We start from the raw sequence: 18,545 nt of genomic DNA on the forward strand, positions 1-18,545 counted from the left end.
CTGGGCATAATTTAGTGTACCATACATCCTTTCATATAGAACAAAGGAAAATTTCTGAAATGGGATTTAGATGAGAGGTAACATACGGGATCCATTTCAAAATACACCAGCTCTCCTCCTGTCAAGGCAATCACCACTTGTCGCTGGTTCACAGCACACTTCACAATTGTTTTTTTTCCAGGTGTCTTCCACTCATTAACTCTCTTGTCTGCTCGTATATGTCGAATACCATCTGGATACACCTAGAGGCAGTAAAAGAAGGAAAATCAACTTTACCAATTTGACCCATAACTCACAATGATCTTCACAACTGTCAGATCTGTCACCCTTGAGAGATCAAGAGGTGCAGTTAGCATGTCCCTGACAAGGCCAGTTGTTCAAAAGTTCATGTTTTGCAGTGTTTACTTCTAAGTTCAACTACCAGTTACAAAATACATATGGCCAGGAATAGTGGCACATACAAATAATCCCAACATTCAGGAGGCTGAGACTGGAAGACTGCCACAAGTTTGAAGCCAGCCTGGCTACTAGTGAGTTCAAGGCCAGCCTGAAATACAAAGTCACGACCTGTCTTAAAGAAACAAAACAAAAAACAAACAATGTACTAATGTAAAATATCATCAGAGATGAGCACAAGGTTGAAGCAGGAGATCACAGGTCTAGCCCAATCTAAAACTCAGCAAGACCCTGGGTTCAATTACCAGTAACAGAAAAGAAAGAAATGCAACACTGATGAGCTCTAACAATCATAGGATGGAAAACTGAGGTAATATTTGAAAATTCTCCAAGTGAACATAAGTTTCCCCTGTAGATGCCACGTAAAAACCGGTTAAGACTTAATGCAGTTCTTTACATTGATAAAACAGCACATCTCCTCCCTCTCTAGCAAGGGAGGGTGAAGAGAAACGAATGGAGCTCAATGACAGCAAAGAGGACAAAGCAGGTAAGGAAAGCAAGCTGAGTATCCTCACCTGCACCAAGGCATCATCTCCTAACAAGGAACAGGACAAGGTCGGGGTGGTGCCCAGGAACCCTGAGTCAGTCACTTCTTCCACAGTTTCTCCAATAGAGAGCACGAGGGTGGCATTCACGAAAGATACAATGATGTAGGCATCAAACTCATCTGGAAAAGAAAAGAAAGGAGTTGGTTAGCTAAGAACTCATCAGAATTACAAAGTCAAATGAGACACTAGAGTTTTCAGAAATCTTCCAAGGCACTTCTATGTAGCCACTACAGAAACAACACACACACACACACACAACACAGGACGATCCAAAGGATAACTGAGGGTCATGGAGCCTATAGATAAATGCCAATATACACTGAATACAAAGGTCTTCCTCTAGCACCTTTGAAAACTAGTGTTTTACTGAAACATTTCCTGGAGACATGAGCAAGGATAACATCAGAGAATCAGATGCATGAAGAAATTTTCTTTCTTTCTTTTTTTTTTTTTTTTGGTGGTACTAGGGATCAAACTCATAATCTCATACTCAGCAGGCAGGTGCCTGAGCTGCTGAGCTAAATTCTCAGCCCAAAATTTTGAATATTTACTTATTTAGCTATCACACATTTTGTGCTGGTTGTCAACCAGAACCCCTTCTTAAGAAGAGATATTCCTTATTAACCAGGGAAGATCCCTCAACCTTTTCCCGAAACAAAGTAATGGGCCAGGCGTGGTGGCGCACACCTATCTCAGAACTCAGAAGGCTGGGGCAGGAAGATTGCTGCAAATTCGGAGCCAGCCTGGGCTACCAAATTGAGTTCAAGGCCAGCCTGAACTGCATAGTGAAACCCTGTCTGGAGAAGACAATAAACAGTAAAATAATGTAGGAATACAAACTCTTAAGAAATAAATACACACACACAAACACAAAATTAAAATAAAAAATAAAAAGTCACTTAGCCTCCATGAGATTAGGTCACTCTCAGACTAGAAATTGGGAATAGTCCCTTTGCGAACAATATAAGGACATCAAACAAGAAATGGGGGGGGGGTTTATATTATCAGCCCTTGCCCACTGGTTTTTTAAGATGCAGTTTTCATAATGAAATGTAGTCAGATAAATACTAACTAGTTTCTCAGAGTACGAGAACATGAAGCATACAGACACTCAAAAAGTTTCCCCTATAAAAGGCATCCATTTCCTGTACCTCCTATTCTACAACAATTAAGACAAGTTTGTGGTCTCCCACACCCACAGTATTTGCCTTAAAGCTGATGAATGTTCAGTGCATGTTAACTTTTTAAATTAGAGACTTTCCTACTTTACATTTGAATTTTTCTATCAACTTCCCACTTTCTGCCTCCTTCAAATAATATAGGTAAACAAAGGAAAAAAGTACCAATACAAAGCACTAAACTGGAGGCTGCCTAACTTACAACAGTAACAGCTATCATCAGAGCTGCTGTTATCACAGCTCAGGGCCAGTTTGTTGACCCCTCTCACATCAGGAACCCTTTTTTTTTGGGGGGGGGGTCTTTTTAAGATACGATCTCACTGTGCAGTTCAGGTCTGGCCTTGAGCTCACTCTGTAGCCCAAATTGGTCTTGAATTTGCAATGATCCTCCTGCCTCAGCCTCTTGAGTGCACCAACACGCTCAGCTTAAGAACACTTTTTTGTTGTTTTGTTTTGAACACAGCAAAAGCAGCACAGCTGAACTAAAATTACAGGATGAGTTCAGGAAAACCAGTATTCTTTATAAAAGGACAAGTCAAGTGAAGGTATAATCTACAGTAATGTGCTAACCTATTAATAGGACATAAAATCAATTTAATGGGTAGCAATCAGTTCTTTAAGATCCAAATAAATGTAATTTAGAATAAGGGTAATAAGCACTATTTGGCAAAACTGTTTCAGCTAATAACACACATGTGCACAGCGTGGATGAAGAGCAAGGATCAAAGATCCTTCCCAATAGGTGTTACGGTACTCTAAAGGTTAGGCCAGGTCCAGAGTAAAGGTTAATTTTCCAAACCATAAGCAGTAACACTGGACAAGAAGATATTTGGTTTTTAATTATTTTGTTGTAACTATCACATATACCACGTACTCTGAGGAAACCTTGTAAAATCATAACTACTGTTCATTACAATAACACGGGTAAGATATGGGTGCCCTGAAATGGATGTCTTATTAGCTAACAACAACACAAAAACCCATGTCCATATAACACGAAGCTTGGAAATTTACTGCTCTCAAGTTTGTGTAAGAGAAATCTTTGGTGTGCAGTAACAGAAATTGCTTCATTTTATTTGAAAACAGCATAGTTTCGTGTTCCCAATAAACCGATGTCAGAGTACAAAGCAAAGCCAAACGATAAAAAACAACAATTCCCAGTCTCTTCCTTCAGTCAAGAAGAAAAGAAGTTGTTTCTGGAAGACGGATCTTATAAACTTCTGACTTACATGCAAGAGAATAGGAAAGAAAACAACAGAGGGTTCCTGGGTTCATATCCTTCTGACCAAGATCTCAGACTATTCAGATATAAAAGAGATGCTCAGTTAATCTGATAGGATACTTTGGCTAGATAATTCAATAAACTCAAGGGCAAGGATTTATGTCTAAAAGTTGCTTTACATCACACATTTCCTCCTGTTTACTCTGTGAAGACCAATAACAATGTAATTTTCTCTACTGGGAAGACTTGTGGCAGAGTAGTTACTGTTGTATTTTAGAGATAGTAAGTTCAAAATTGGCTCTCAGAACAAAGTCACACCTCTGGCAACGTAAGTGAATAAAAACTAGAAACATCCATGCTGCCTTTTTCTAGGGGTTCTAAGTATCATAAAGAACATGAGAACCAGGTGTGGTGGCACACACCTGTAATGCCAGCAGTCCAGGAGGCTAGGGCAAAACAATCACAAGTTCAAGGCCATCCAGAAAATTTAAAGAGACTGAGGCCTTGTCTCAAAACAAAAAATAAAAAAAATAAAGGGCTGGGATGTATCTTTAGTTCTCATACCTGAGTGCTACTAAGACACCCAGAGAAAGAATGCTTTACTCTTCAACTTCCTTTGCTTCAGGAACTAAGGCTCAACAAGCAGCTCCCAGATTACTCCAAAGGCTAAACTGAGCCACTGTCCAGATTATTCAGCCTCTTATACAGTATCTCATCCTCCTTTTGTATTCATACAACATGGTGCTTATCTTAACTCAGCAGTCTTGAGCATACTCCAAAGCTCTCTCCAGAGCCTGAGCGTTCAGTCAGTATACCTGAAAGGGACAACTCCAAGAGTGTGAAGCTACAGGTTACTAGTTACCAGATATTTCAACTTGGTAAAAGACAATTAGCTATATTTCTCAAAATCTAGAGGACTTCCAACTGCAAAGTTACCCTAGGAGATGCCATCAGGGCAGCCTCAATATTTTGTGAAGGTCCCTCTCCCTGGGTGAACTGCAAGAACCCACAGTAGACCCTAGCAGTAGGTACACACCTGTGGTGATCAGCACCTTCACCAGCCACCTGTGGAAGAGAAAAAAAGGCTTGGTATTGGTAGTATGCATCACCAAGTACCAGCCAAGGTTAGTATTTGCCTGAAGACTGCAGCACATGTGGATAGAGAACTGCTCAACAGTAACTTGGAGTATCTGGAAGGAAAATGAAAAGAAAACCTGACCTCTATTTCTGAGTGATGAACCAAATTACAGTATGTAAAGAGTGAAATGTATAAGTATAGTCCTTTCATAGGCCTTGATATTTAATACAGGAGAAAACTCTTCATCTACAAATTCCATCATACAATATACTATCACTTAGCAAACACTTTCTCTCCAGAACCCTGCCTGATCATCGAGCGTAAGCCCACTGCCTTCCTCTAACCCAACAGTACTGCACACTTGTACTGCTGCAGTGCTGGGGACTGAGGGCTTTGCATGCTTAGGCCAGTGCTCCACTACTGCACTACCTCCAGCCCTTCATCTCTTATTAGATGGCAAGTGCCCTGAGGGAGTGATTCTGCTCAGAAGCCTGCACATACAATGGGCATTCAAATGACTACAGAGTACAAGCACAGAATTTATCTGGAAAGAAACCAACAAGACCCACAGACTTTAGGACAAATGGACAGTGGACTAGGATTCAGGAAACAAGGTTTTCCAGACTTATTATCTAGATGTGTGGTGCTAAGTAAGAGTCAACTGTTCAGGACTTCCTGCCTTCTTCATAAAAATGAGTAACTTTTTTATAAAGCAAAATCTGGCTTAAAATAAAAAATTAGCCTAAAATGCAAAAGAAAAAAAGGTAAATCACACTAAGTTATCTTAAAAGGTCTTTTTAAACAAGTGTGGTGATGCAGGACTACAATCCTAGCGACCTAGAAGGCCAAAGCTTGAGGTCAGCATAGGCAACTAAATGGAACCGTCTGAAAAAAATTTTAAAGGGGCTAAAGATAAAAGAGTGTAGTACTTGGTAGAGTACTTTCCAAGTATGCTCGGCTACCAAAAAGAAACACAAGCATCTTTGTACTGCCAATGGTCTTTATGGAATGTTTTCAAGAACTAAAATACCACTAAGCTACCAAGTTAAAGGTGAACATCAACACTGCACAGCCTCTTCATGTAGATACCACAAATAAAGTAAGATTGAGTTAAAAATCAATTTTCTGCCGGGGATATAACTCAGTGCGGTACAGCACCTGCCTGTCAAGTGTAAGATCATCAGTTCAATTTCCAGTACAACCCCCCCCCAAAAAAAAGATCAATTCTTTCTGCAGAGTATAGCTCAGCAGCACGGTGCCTGCTTGGTAAGCTTGAGGTTAAGTTTGACTCCTGGTTCCCCCTCAACCAAAAAAATCAATTACCAGTATAGTCTCAGCTAAAACAAGTCTACCAACTTCCTGTCCACTTTTTCCTCTTTCGACACTACTAATTTGATTCCAACAACTACAAAGAAAATTCACAAAAATGTGCAGTATTCTATTAATAGAAAGAAATTTTCCTCCTACGCAATTCCCAGTTCTCTTAAATTTGTTCCATTCAACTAGAACATCTAACCACCAAGAAGAATTACAGAATTCTAGAAAAAGCTTTGTCTGTTGTCCAAAGTGATCTTACTCAACAATCTCACATTCAAAAGGAGAAAGCAGTAAAGGAGATCCTGGGGATTAAAATGATCTACAGTTCCAATGAACCAAAGCAAAAATGAGAACTGAGTTTTGTTTCTGAGACTGAAATTCGACTGTCAAGCCTTCTCTGATGTTGCAGTACTACACAGTTTCACATTACTTTCAAAGTTTTAGGCTGAGCAACCATTTGGATGCAGGAACTCTGAACTCTCTTCCATTCACCCCAAAATTTTGAGTCCACTCAATCATCTCTGCTTTCCTTAAATATAAGCAGGAATGACCAATTAACAAGCTTTTTTAAAAAATCTTTAATTCTTAGAATATGCCACCTTGAATTCACTGGGATTTCCCCCAGTGAATTTTGGAAAAAATTTGGTTTTGGAAAAAAACCAAAACTCAATTTTCCCTCACATTATGCCTTAACAAAGTTGAAAACACAACAGTTCTATCACACTAAAATATTTACACAATTCAAATGGCTGTCCTATGCCTCCCTTAATCTCTTAAACAAAAAAGAGCAATACATGAAGTTATCTTGATAGCCTCAGAACTATGGGGATGAGCCAGGAGTTTCTGGTATGTAGTGCTAGATGACACGATATAGAAATATTATGAATGAAGCCTCTGAAGTCTATGTCAATAGTTCCCAGGCTCTGGGCAAGCAACACTTACCTTCAATGTGCCGACGTACTGTCCAGACAGCATTAGGGTTACCGGGTAGCTCAGAAACAGCCATTTCTGACACCTGAGAGGAAAAGAACATAACCTGTTAAGAACAGAACTCAGACACCTGCTTTACTATATTAGATTAATGAGGTCCCAATAGCAAAGAAAGTACCTACACTGTAAGCTACATTAAAAAGATGAGATCAGTGAAAAAAGAGCCTCAAGACCAAAATAGCTGAAAAGTACTGGAAGTGCCCCAACACACTTTACTCAAAAGTTATAGACTGTCTGGGGGAAAGTTATTATAGCAAAACTATATTCTTATTTTGCACATGGCATGCCTACAGCCTCCTAAAGAAAGGCCATAACAACCACTGGAAAAGAAAGAGGCCATGTAAAATAGTTCTCCGTTTCTTTCCCTAGTTCCCATGAGGCCAAATCCCATCTCTCTTCGTAGAATAATTCAAATGTTACTCTTTTTTCTTTGTACCTGGAATCAAACTTAGGACCTTGAGCTTGCTAGGCAGTTGCTTCTGCAGCTGAGCTAGATCACTGGCCCTCAAATGCCACATTCTTTAGGAAAAATATTCTCTTATACCCCTTGGCTGGCCATCATCATTACCTCGTATAAGCTCTCGTAAAAATCAGCTCTTTAGGGACATTCAGCAACCCTTAAACGTCCTATACCTTTGCAAAAATGAAAGTAGATGGAATAACTAAGAAAAGCTCATATGAACCAGTGGGGAAACTGCGAGGGGGTTGTATGTGAACTCTGTCCCTCTGTAAATACACAACTAGTGCAGAGATTAAAACCTGATTCATTTACCTGTTACAGACAACAAAAAGCTTTCTGTTAATGCATTTCCCTGTGCAAAGTGCTTATTTCATCAGATGTTCATCCAATCAGCAGTTAAGTAATCAAGAGCTACAGTTCTAAACTGGGACCAGACCATTTAACATTTTATTGAATCGGGCCTGGAATGAAGTTCAGTGGCACAGTACCTGCCTGGCAAGTGTGAGGTCATGAGCTTGATTTTCAGTACCAAACAAAAAAAAGGAAAATCTTATTGAACTATGTACTAATTTTTTGACAGACCAAAAACTTAGCTAGGCATGGTGGCGCACTCCTGTAATTCCAGCACTCCAAAGGCTGAGGCAAGAGGATTGTTGCAACTTTGAGACCAGCCTGGGCTACAAAGGGTGCCCAAGGCCAACTTGAACTACATTTAAAAAAAAAAAAAAAAAAAAAAAAACCTCACAAATTCTTGGGAATCTGAGACAGGAGGACTGCCAACAGTGTGAGGGAAGGCTGTACTACAGTGAATTCAAGATCAGTCTAAATTACACACGACACCTATAATACATCAGCATTGCCAAAAAAAAGATAGAGCTAGAATTTAAAACCAATTTGTGCTCTTGAATCATGACTTTGTCCCATTAAAATTTATGAAAATCAGCAAGCCTCAAACCACGCCTCAAACTGTATCAAATTGTCACAGAAAGTATTATTTTACTTCTATAAAGATCAAGCCAAGCTGGGTATGATTGTACACATCCCAGCTGGGTATGGTTGCTATACTCCCAGCACATGGGAGGCTGAGGCAGGAGGACTGCTATGAGTTCAAAATACAAGCAAAAAGGATCCAGCACAAGGGCCTTGGGAGAGAAACATTAACATTAGAATCTGATGATTAGAGAAGGTAGGATATGAAAATATAATTGTGAGTATATATATCACTAAAAGGTTCGTCCACTTTGGTGCAGTTCTAAAGAAATGCTCCAAATGAACTCAAAAACAAGCTGGGGAGGGGGCCAGGAATTTAGCACAGCAGTTCAAGAGCTTGCCTGGTAAGTGCAAGGTCAAGAGTTCGATCCCTAGTACCAAAAAACAAAACAAAAAACAAGCTGTAGGGGCTGGGGATTTAGCTCAGCGGCATAAGCGCCTGCCTTGCATGTGCACGGTCGTGAGTTCGATCCCTGGTACCGATAAAAAAGAAAAAGATCAAAAAAAAAAAAAAAAAAAAAAAAAAACAAGCTGTAGATGTGCCTCAGTGGTATGCTCTTGTCTTGCATGCACAACACTGGGTTTAATTCTTAGCACCACACAACACACACTCACAACCAAGTCTATAGTAATTAAAAAAAAAAAAATGTAGAAAAATACCAGAGGTTGGGGGTAGAACTCAGTGTCAACATTCTGATCATGGCAACCCAGAGAGGGAGGGAGACAAACACAGAGAAAAGAGAGGCAAAGAGGCATGGAAGCAAGCAAGCACGCAACTAGCCAGCCTACCTTAAAAAGGACTTAAGACTATCAGTAAAATGTTTCGCTAAGATTTTCCAGTCTCTGAGTCTGGAACTACTATGCTAACAAGGTAAGGAATAGACAAATCTAAACTTATACACTACTGTGGATCTATGCCTCTCAAACCCTGCAAAAAATCCAGAAAATTCCCATCTTACCTCCAGTCCATGCCGTAAGACTCTCAGAGAAGACCTGGGTCCCCGACCACAAGCCACGTACAGCTGTGGAGTATCCTCATTGGCCAGATCAGCTATCTGCACAAAGAAAAAGGGAAAAATGTGTACCTGTGCTAAGTTTTCAAATACAGTTCTGATTCTCAGGAGACAAGCTATTCTTCGGTTTACGAGGTTTATATACTAATGATGACCCTGGGATATGAAGAGAAAAAGGTCCAGCCCTCGACAAAGTAAACAAGTTTGAAGCAACAATTTTCTCCAAAGGCTAGTTAGAAAAGAAATTTGAATCACCGGATGTGGTGGCACATACCTACAATCGCAGCACTCAGAAGGCTGAGACAGGAGGATCACTGCAAGTTCAAGATCAGGCCAGCCTAGGCTACATAGTTTAAGTTCAAGGCCTGCCTAAACTGCATAGTAAGACTGTCTCAAAAAGCAAAAAAGAAAAGAGTTGTAGAACCTCTATCTGAAATTGAGTAGTTAATACTCCCAACTATCATTTACCCTCAATCACTTGGAAAGGCAGAACAAAAGCAGCTAACTTGAGACTCTAGTTGTACTAGGCTGAGCTCCTGAATGATGACTGATTTCCCCAGTACACAGTAAGCAAGCCACCTCCCATCAGAAGTGTAATTTATTGGATCAGGTGGTACTCAAGTTACTCAAATCCCAGCAAGGTAACACTGTAACATTTCTAGATGCTACAACTGAGTTGTACAATATGCATCCTGAGCCACTTCAGCTTCCTCCCTGAAGATACGATTTATAATTTCCTAATGCTGATTCCATGGTCTGTGAAGCATTTTAAAGAGCAACCACATTCAAATGAGACAAATACAGCTATATACACATGCACACATACACAATTAAGTGATAAAAGGTCAAGCAGAAATAGTGAATAGTGTGAGAATCCATTCACTTTAAAATAAAATAAAAAGATCACACATACAACAGCAAATGCAGAGAAAACTACCTGGAAGTAACCAAAAGTTATTAACTGTAATGGTCTCCATCCACAGAGGTGAGGTCTAAGAAGGCTGGGCAAAGAACACACTTTTTTACCACTACACTTGAGTTGCATAGTTGAATGGTTTTCAATTCCCGTATTTCTCTCTCTTCTGACTTTGTTCATGAGGAAGTTCCATCACTATTTAGTTCTTAGAACACACCTTAATTTAATTAGAGAAAAACTGAAAACCTACTACACTGACATTTGAAATCTGCTGGCTGGCACTGCTCAATGGAAACAACTGAAAGGGCTCATACCTGGCAAAACAGAATGGGTGACAAGCTGTCCAATTCATCAACTAACACAAGGTTTTTGAGCGGTCTCGGCTGAAAGAAGAATGTGTCTCCTTCTTCCAGAGGCATAGCAGATGAAAACTCAGGCTCTTCATCATCATCTCCAAGATGTGCAATTTGATATAAGTAACTTCAGAGATGCAAAGAACAGAGATCTTAGTTAAAAGATTCTCCAAAGACAATGCCTATTTATCAAAGTAATGCTAGAGTTACTCAGTTTTACTAAAAAATTGCTGCTATTCTTTTTAGGTATAATGATGAAATATGATACCTAGAATTTGTTTCAAAGCAACTCAAGGACAGGATCTGGGAAATGCCATATGTAGGTTTACTGTAAGATTTTCCTTATGTATGTGAGAAAATATCCACCATGAACAAAAATTAAAATTTTAGCCAAACGTAGTGGCACCTGAAATCTCAATACTTGGGAGGTCAAGACAGGAGGATCACTGCAGTTCAAGGGCATGCCAGCATGGACTACACTGTGAGTTCAAAGCTAGCCTGAACTACACAGCAAGGCTCTCAAAACAAACAAACAACCCATACAAACTTAATAAATGCATAAAGTCAGGCATGGTAGCACATACCTATGATCCCAAGACTAAGAGGGCCCAGGCAGGAGAATTCCTGGGCAGCCTGAGTTACAAAGTGAGTACAAGGCCAACCTGAGCTGCAGTGAATCAAAAAGACAAAAAAAGAATGAAGGAGGACTCCTATTTCATACCAAAAGATTACATCATATGGAGAAAACCAAACATAAAACCTAAAACTGTAAAATTTTCAAAGAAAGCGGAATGACAACAAAAAGATAAATTGGACTTCATCAACACTTCAAAACTTTTAGGAGCCTGGAACACATAATTCTGGCAGAATGTATGCTCACCATATGCGAAGTTCTGGGGTTCAATCCCTAAACCCCTCCCAAAATTACACCTTTTGGGCATCAAAAGACACTACCAAGAAAATGACAAGACAACCATAAAATAGGGAGAAAACATTTATACGTCACGTTTCTCACAACAGTCTAATAGTATTGAGAATAAAGAACTTTTATAAATTGGAAAGTCAATTAAAAAACAGACAAAAGAAATTTATAATTCTCCAGACAAATGACCAATTAGCAAAAAGCTGCTCAAGAATATGTAAATCAAACCACAATGAGATATATTACTACATATCTACAATGACTATATTTGCGTGTATGTTTACATACATACACACACACACACACACACACACACTTTTTTAAAAGACAAGGTCTCACTATGTAGCCCAGGCTGGCCTGGAACTCAAGGCTATCCTCCTGCCTCAGCCTAAGTGCTAGGATTATAGATATGTGCCACCACATCCAGCAAATGACTATAATTTTTAAAAGTTGAAAATAACAAGTGTTGGCAAGAATATAAAGAAACTGGAGACCTCACACATGCTGCTGGGAATGTAAAATGGCAAAGCTGGTACGGAAGTCTGGTGGTTCCTCAAAAAGATAAAACACAAAATTATCACTTGACCCAGCCACTCCACTCCTACGAATATAAATGAAAGAACTGAGAAAGAGGATTCAAACTATTATTTGTACATCCAAATCCACTGCTGTAGTATTCACAATAGCCAAGAGATAGAAATAACCAGGCATGGTGACACAAGCCTATAATCCCAGCACTCAAGGCACTGAGGCAGGAATATTCTAAGTTTGAGGCCAGCCTGAACTAGCCAGCAAACTGAAAGACAGGCTTAGACTACAAACAGGGACTCTGTCTCAAAAACAAAAACAAGAAAGACAGAAATAACCCAAGAGCCTACCAACAGATGAATAGACAAATATGGGATATACATACAACGGAATGTTGCCACCCATTTAAAGAAATGAAATTCTGATGCAGGCTACCACAATGTGAACCTTGAAAATATTATGCTAAATACTATCCTACATACAAAAGGAAGCACATCAGGACATCATTTATATGAAATGCCGAGAAAGAGGGACCGGGGATTTAGCTCAGCGGCATAAGCGCCTGCCTTGCAAGCAGGCAGTCGTGAGTTCGATCCCTGGTACCGATAAAAAGGAAAAAGACAAAAAAAAAAAGAAAAGAAAAGAAATACCGAGAAAGACAAGATTGGAACAGAAAGTAGAAGTTACCATGGGCTAGAGGAGGAAGAATGTGAACTTTGGACAAAGTTTCTGTCTAGAGTAATTAAAATCTTTTGGAAAGGCAATAGCAATAGCTGCACAGCACTGTAAATATTTATTGGTGCTGAACTGAATGAAAACACAGCTAAAATGGCATTTTATGTTATGCATATTTTATCACAATAATAAATGGCGCCAAGGATTTAGCTCAGTGGCACAGTGTTTACCTGGCAAGCATGAGGTCTTAGGTTCAATTCCCCATATACCTCTGTGGAAGACAATTTTGAGTGAATGCAGAACAACTGCTGTGACTTTGATTATATTGAGACCCATTTCCTTATACTGATATGTACACAGCTGACTATGGTATTTTCTTCTCACTTTAATTGCATTGCAAATAAGGCTAGCCCAGATACTGGCATGTAATCTCTAAAGCCATCAGACAGTCTTCTGTTTCCTCAAATAGTGCGCTACAAAATATATGAGCACAGCGGGATGGGATGGGATGGGATGGTAGAGCCAGTCAGCTCCAGGAATGTCAATTGGGTATAAGCCGAAATAGAGAGGCTATGAGTCCCCAGGGCATGAAAGTTTACATATCAGAAACTGAAGCAACAGCCTCCAAAAACAACTAAGTTGCTACCTAATTGAATTATACAGGTTGATCCTTCTGCATATTGTTAACCCTGCATTTTGCAAAGATGCCTTTTTCCCTACCTGGCTAGCCAGCTCAAATTACTCTTGTAGTTCCCACCATCTTCACTGTTACTCATCCTCAAGCCACCGCCCTTCTTCACAAAATAAATTCTGAGAGAGGTCTTGTATCAGGGCCTTTGTCTGCACATCCTCAGAGGGACTGGGCTAAGGACCCCTTGGTTGCCCTTAACTTTGAATCCCTGTGTTGGTGTCTTTACTCTCGTCATGGGTTGCACTGGAAGTGGTAGACTGGAATTAATTTGCCAGAATTCTAATAACATCTCAATGGGAATATAGATATAATTTTTTGGATTGTGAAAAAGACTAGAAAAGGGATCACAATTGGGATTACAATACCCCCCCCAAATATTAGGAAATAGATGCTACAAAAAATGATGCCACAGACCTACGTTTACTAGTATAGAGAAATATTAATCCATTATACTACACAAAAGGCCACAATGGACGTATCGTATGGTCTCATTTTCATAAAACTTTATGAACACAAAAAGGTTAAGGAAATTTTATCTCTGAATAGAAGGATAAGTGATATTTGTGTTTGTATAGCCTTTGTTATCTTCTCCACAGTACGCGGTCTTTTTTTTTTTTTCTTTAATATTCCTTTTACAAAAAAAACTACAAAAGTCAGGCATGGTGGTACAGGCCTAAAATTCTAGCTCTCAGGAGACTGAGGCAGGAGGATGGTTGCAAGTTCAAAACCAGCCTGGCCTACAAACTGAGTTCAAGGCCAACCTGAACTGCGTAGTGAGACTTTTTCTCAAAAATACCGAGGGGAAAAAAAAAAAAAAGTAGGTTGAGCATGGTGGCACACACCAGTAATACCAGTACTCAAGAGGTTCAGGCAGGACTGCAGGAGTTCAAGGCCAGACTGAGCTCAAAGTGAGACTGTCTCCAAAACTAAATAAATACATATATACACATATACATACAGACATACATACATAAAAGACCTAATAAAAATAAACAATGAACACAGTAACAGGCTAAAAAGGTAAAAAGTGAAACCAGGTATATCTGCCTGCCCCCTCTATCCTCATGTTCCACATCTTCAACTAAAAGCAGATTAAAAAAAAAATATTCCAGGGGCTGGGCATTTAGCTCAGCAGCATAAGCACCTGCCTTGCAAGCAGGCAGTCGTAAGTTCGATCCCCGGTACCGATAAAAAAAAAAAGTTTAAAAAAAAAAATTCCAAAAAGGCCAGGCATGGTAGCATGTCTGTAATCTCAGCACTCAGGAGGCTGAGGCAGGAAGTCTACTAAATTCGAGGCCACCGGGGGCTACAAAATTAGTTCAAGGCCAGCCTGAACTGTACAGTGAAATCCTATCTCAAAAAGACCAAAAAATAAATAAATAAAATTCCTTCCAAAAAGGGGCTAGGGATACAGCTCAGTGGTGGAGCACTCAGACAGCATGAACAAGGTCCTGAATTCTATCTGCAGCACCCATAAATAAATAAATGAAGATGCACACCTCTACAGAGCATTTACAGTTTTGTCATTATTCCTCAAGCATCAGAGTATGACAACTATTTACACAGCATTTACAGTCTATTAAATATTACAAGTAGTCCAGAGACAATTTAAAATACACGGAGGACGGCACAGGTTATGTGTAAGGGACCTACACATCCTCAGATTTTAGCATCCTTAAGAGAGTGGGGTGTCGGAGAACCAACTCCCATGGACACAAACAGACACCTATCTATATAAGCCAGAAAAGATATACAACAAAGTTCACATTAGGCAAAGGAGAAATAAACAGTAGGAACAAAGATACTGCAAAATAAACAGTGATACTGCAAAGAGGAAAATGCATGGCAAGAATGTGAGAACTCAGGGGCCAAGGATATAGCTGAAAGGCACTCGTGCCTGCCTGACAAGAGCAAGGTAGTGAGGGGAGGGGAGAGCAAGGTAGCGAGTTCAAGTCCAAATACAAAAACAAAAACAAAAAAAATCACAGAAGGAGAGAACTGGAGACAGGCAAAAATAGCACAGATTCTCAGTGTCTTAACAAGGAAAGGGTGAAATTGGTTTGCACACTGGCAGATATATACAAGATCACATTATTTCACTTCTTATAAGTAACTTGGAATTTTGGATATCAACCTTAAATTCAGGCTAATTCAGCTTCCATAAGGCAGTGAAGAGTCATCAAAGATTTTAACACAGGGATGAAAGAAACAATTTCATCAACTTTGGGTCTTTTCTGATGAGACAATCCTAAAGGCCGAGTTTTACAGAAAAGGTTAATGAAATAAGCAAACAGTGCATTGCCTTAACACCACTAAAATGGATAGAATGGTCCAAGTAGACCTCAGCATCTGAATGACAGTATTAATGGACCAAAAACCTGAGATTTTACATTTCAGCTGCCAGAACTGACTCCACAGAAATACTGAGGTTAGGAGGATGGGTGATATGAGTGGGCAGGTAATAATATTCAGCTTTAGATCTGTACAATCTCTTTAAGAATAGCAAGTACTTCAATAAATACTCAATGAAAGGTTTATGAAAACTCCAGGAAATATTTAAATTCAAATGATCTTTTCTGCAGACATCAACAGAGATGCTGACTAAAGCCACTGAAGTACAGGAAGCTAACAGTGAGAAGAATGTAAAGGGGAAAGGAGAGCCAAATTTGTTTGAAATACTCTTGTGAAAGCCTCCCCAGACTTGAAACCAAACCTTTCTCCTGTGAACTTCTAAGTAATCAGAGTGAATTAGGGTAATAAAAGGAATACTCACTGGTTTCCGAATTCTGAAGCTACAAAAAGGAAGCCTGTCTTAAGCACACACATGGCAGCAGCAACAGGCACAGTGTCAAAATACTTCAGCCGAATCTCAGTTACCTGGAATGAAAAGAAAAGATTCTACAGTGTTCAGGCAAGTGAGGCCTGGCCATGGGAGAAGCCCAGTATTATATGATATAGGATCAGCTAAGGAGCAAATACAATAATTCATTATCTAACCCAGGAGTCAACAAACTGCGGCTCACAGGCTACCTGTGCCCATTTGTGTACATACTGTTGGTGGCTGCTGTATGCCAGAGTCCACAAGTCAAGTCAGAAACTATATGGCCTACAAAAACTGCCGATATTTACAAACTGGTATTCACAAAACAAGTCTGCCAATTCTTGATCTAAACGGCTATCTAAGAAATAGCCCAGTTGGGCTGGGGATTCAGCTCAAGCACTTCCCTGGTAAGCGCAGTCGTGAGTTCAATCCCCGACCCCAATTATTCAGTTCCTGCATAGAAAGAAACAAGTAACAAACCACACACATTACCAGTTTTTAGCAGACATGAAAAACTTCTTATTCATACCAACTGTAACCAACTGAAAATAATTGTTTCAATGGCTGTATCCAAGGTTGGTATACACAAGATTACTAGACTGGGTACCTATCTGCTAACAAGAATAGGAAAACCTGTATGTATACACAAGTCCAAAGGTAACCACTTTTTAGACATCCTATGTTTCCAACTTTTCAATATGTAAAATATTAATTGCCCTAGTTATCTCATCTCAAAGAACCGTTTAATGTACCAATGCTATATAAAACAGCTTTGTAAATCTTAAAGTACATGTAAATGTGCTTTTTTAAAGATAGCTATTTAATTAGATATAAGTGTAGAAATTATATATAAATTTCTTAGGTATTATATGTAAAAAAAAAATCCTTGTTTTGAGAAGGCACATTCTTAATGTCATGACACCTCCAACTTACTTTCAAATGATTTAGCTTAGGAAAAATACAGCTATGGGAGTCTCACTCAGTGAGTGGTAGAGCATTTGCCAAACGCAGGCAAGGTCCTGGGTAGAAACTTTCATCAAACTAGATAACAACAAATGGTTAATTTTTCCCTTTTTATTTTCTCCCTCCCATGTATGGTCTACTTACCATATCTTCATCTGTCTCCAAAGTGATCTTGAAAATATCTCCCTGCTCAGTTTGAGCCAAAAAGAAGAACATCGATTTGGTTTTATGGGTGGCAGAGCAGACAAAAATCATTCCTCTTTCAGGGTCATCCAGGTCATTCTAACAGAATCAAATATACAACCCACAGCTTATTTCTGAAATTCAGCATTTTATTAACAAACTGAACAAGCCTCCTGGAAAGACCCAAGACATAGCAGCCTATTAACCAAAAAACTAAAAGCTCTTGTCTATTATAAATATAATAGGGCCAAGGATTTAGCTCAGCGGCATAAGAGTCTGCCTGACAAGCACGAGGTCGTGAGTTCAATCCCCAGTACAAAAAAACTCATAAATACAATAAATTTGGGGTAACTAAGAAATAGTCATAATTCCATTCTACAGCCTGATCAGATCAATAAGGCAAAAACCATCTCCAGACAAAATTGTCAGAGAAGAGACATGAAATTTAGGCATCATTTCAGGCTATGAACAAAACACTCATACATGCATGACACAATCATCCATCCAGCACTAGTCCTGTTCTATATCAAGTTCCTTGATTTTTTTTTTTTTTTTTTTTTTTTTTTTGGTCTTTTTGAGACAGGGTCTCGCTATGCAGTTCAGGCTGGCCCTGACCTTACTTTGTAGCCCAGGCTGGTCTTGCCCTAGCCTCAGTGCTCAGGGAATTTGCAACAGTGCTCCTGCCCTAGCCTCCCAAGTGCTGGGATTACAGGTGTGTGCCACCATTCCCAGATTCCTTGATTCTTGGAAGGCACTGTGTAGCTAAAATTTTGGTTTTGAGCTTGGCATAGTGGGTGGCTCACACCTGTTATCCCAGCACTCAAGAGGCTAAAGTAGGAGAATTGCTATGAGTCCAATGGTCAGCCTGAGGTACATAATGAGTTCAAAACCAGCCTGAACACGTAGACATGTTGGCTTGCACTTATAATCCTAGCACTTGGATGGCTGAGGAAGGAGGATCACTGTTGAGTTTGAAGCCACCCTGGATAGAGTCAGTGCAAGACCAACCTAAACTACATATAGAGACCTCCATCTTAAAAAAAAAAAAAAAATTACAACAAAGAAACTTAAACCTGATAAAAGACTATACTGCAATTATAAAAGTTCATACTGGGGACATAGCTCAGTGGCATAAGCAACTGCCAGGCAAGTGCAAGGTCCTGCGTTCAATCCCCAGTACAAAGGAACCCCCCACAAAAATCCCCCAAAACAAAAGTTTAAATCATTTCACAAACACAAGT

At 39.5% G+C, this 18,545-nt stretch overlaps 1 protein-coding gene and 1 non-coding gene across 4 annotated transcripts in view; both read right to left on the reverse strand.

Moving 5' to 3' along the window:
* Sf3b3 (splicing factor 3b subunit 3) overlaps positions 1-18,545 on the reverse strand; it is a 46,479-nt gene that overhangs the window by 12,985 nt on the left and 14,949 nt on the right. For all 3 annotated transcript variants that reach the window (XM_003472132.5, XM_063247630.1, XM_063247631.1), the window contains 7 exons: positions 17,266-17,403; positions 16,111-16,214; positions 10,483-10,648; positions 9,199-9,294; positions 6,742-6,814; positions 972-1,123; positions 87-242 (listed from right to left, as the gene is read on the reverse strand). In XM_003472132.5, coding sequence (XP_003472180.2) covers positions 87-242; positions 972-1,123; positions 6,742-6,814; positions 9,199-9,294; positions 10,483-10,648; positions 16,111-16,214; positions 17,266-17,403 — 885 coding nt within the window. The remainder of the gene's footprint in view (positions 1-86; positions 243-971; positions 1,124-6,741; positions 6,815-9,198; positions 9,295-10,482; positions 10,649-16,110; positions 16,215-17,265; positions 17,404-18,545) is intronic.
* Positions 17,683-17,769, reverse strand: LOC111757471 (small nucleolar RNA SNORD111). The gene has a single exon (XR_002791815.1). It is a non-coding gene; the product is annotated as a small nucleolar RNA SNORD111 (small nucleolar RNA).

The sequence above is a fragment of the Cavia porcellus genome, unplaced genomic scaffold (genome assembly GCF_034190915.1).
Source record: "Cavia porcellus strain 051 isolate PalLab524CR breed Dunkin Hartley unplaced genomic scaffold, mCavPor4.1 scaffold_4, whole genome shotgun sequence".
NCBI lineage: Eukaryota > Metazoa > Chordata > Mammalia > Rodentia > Caviidae > Cavia > Cavia porcellus.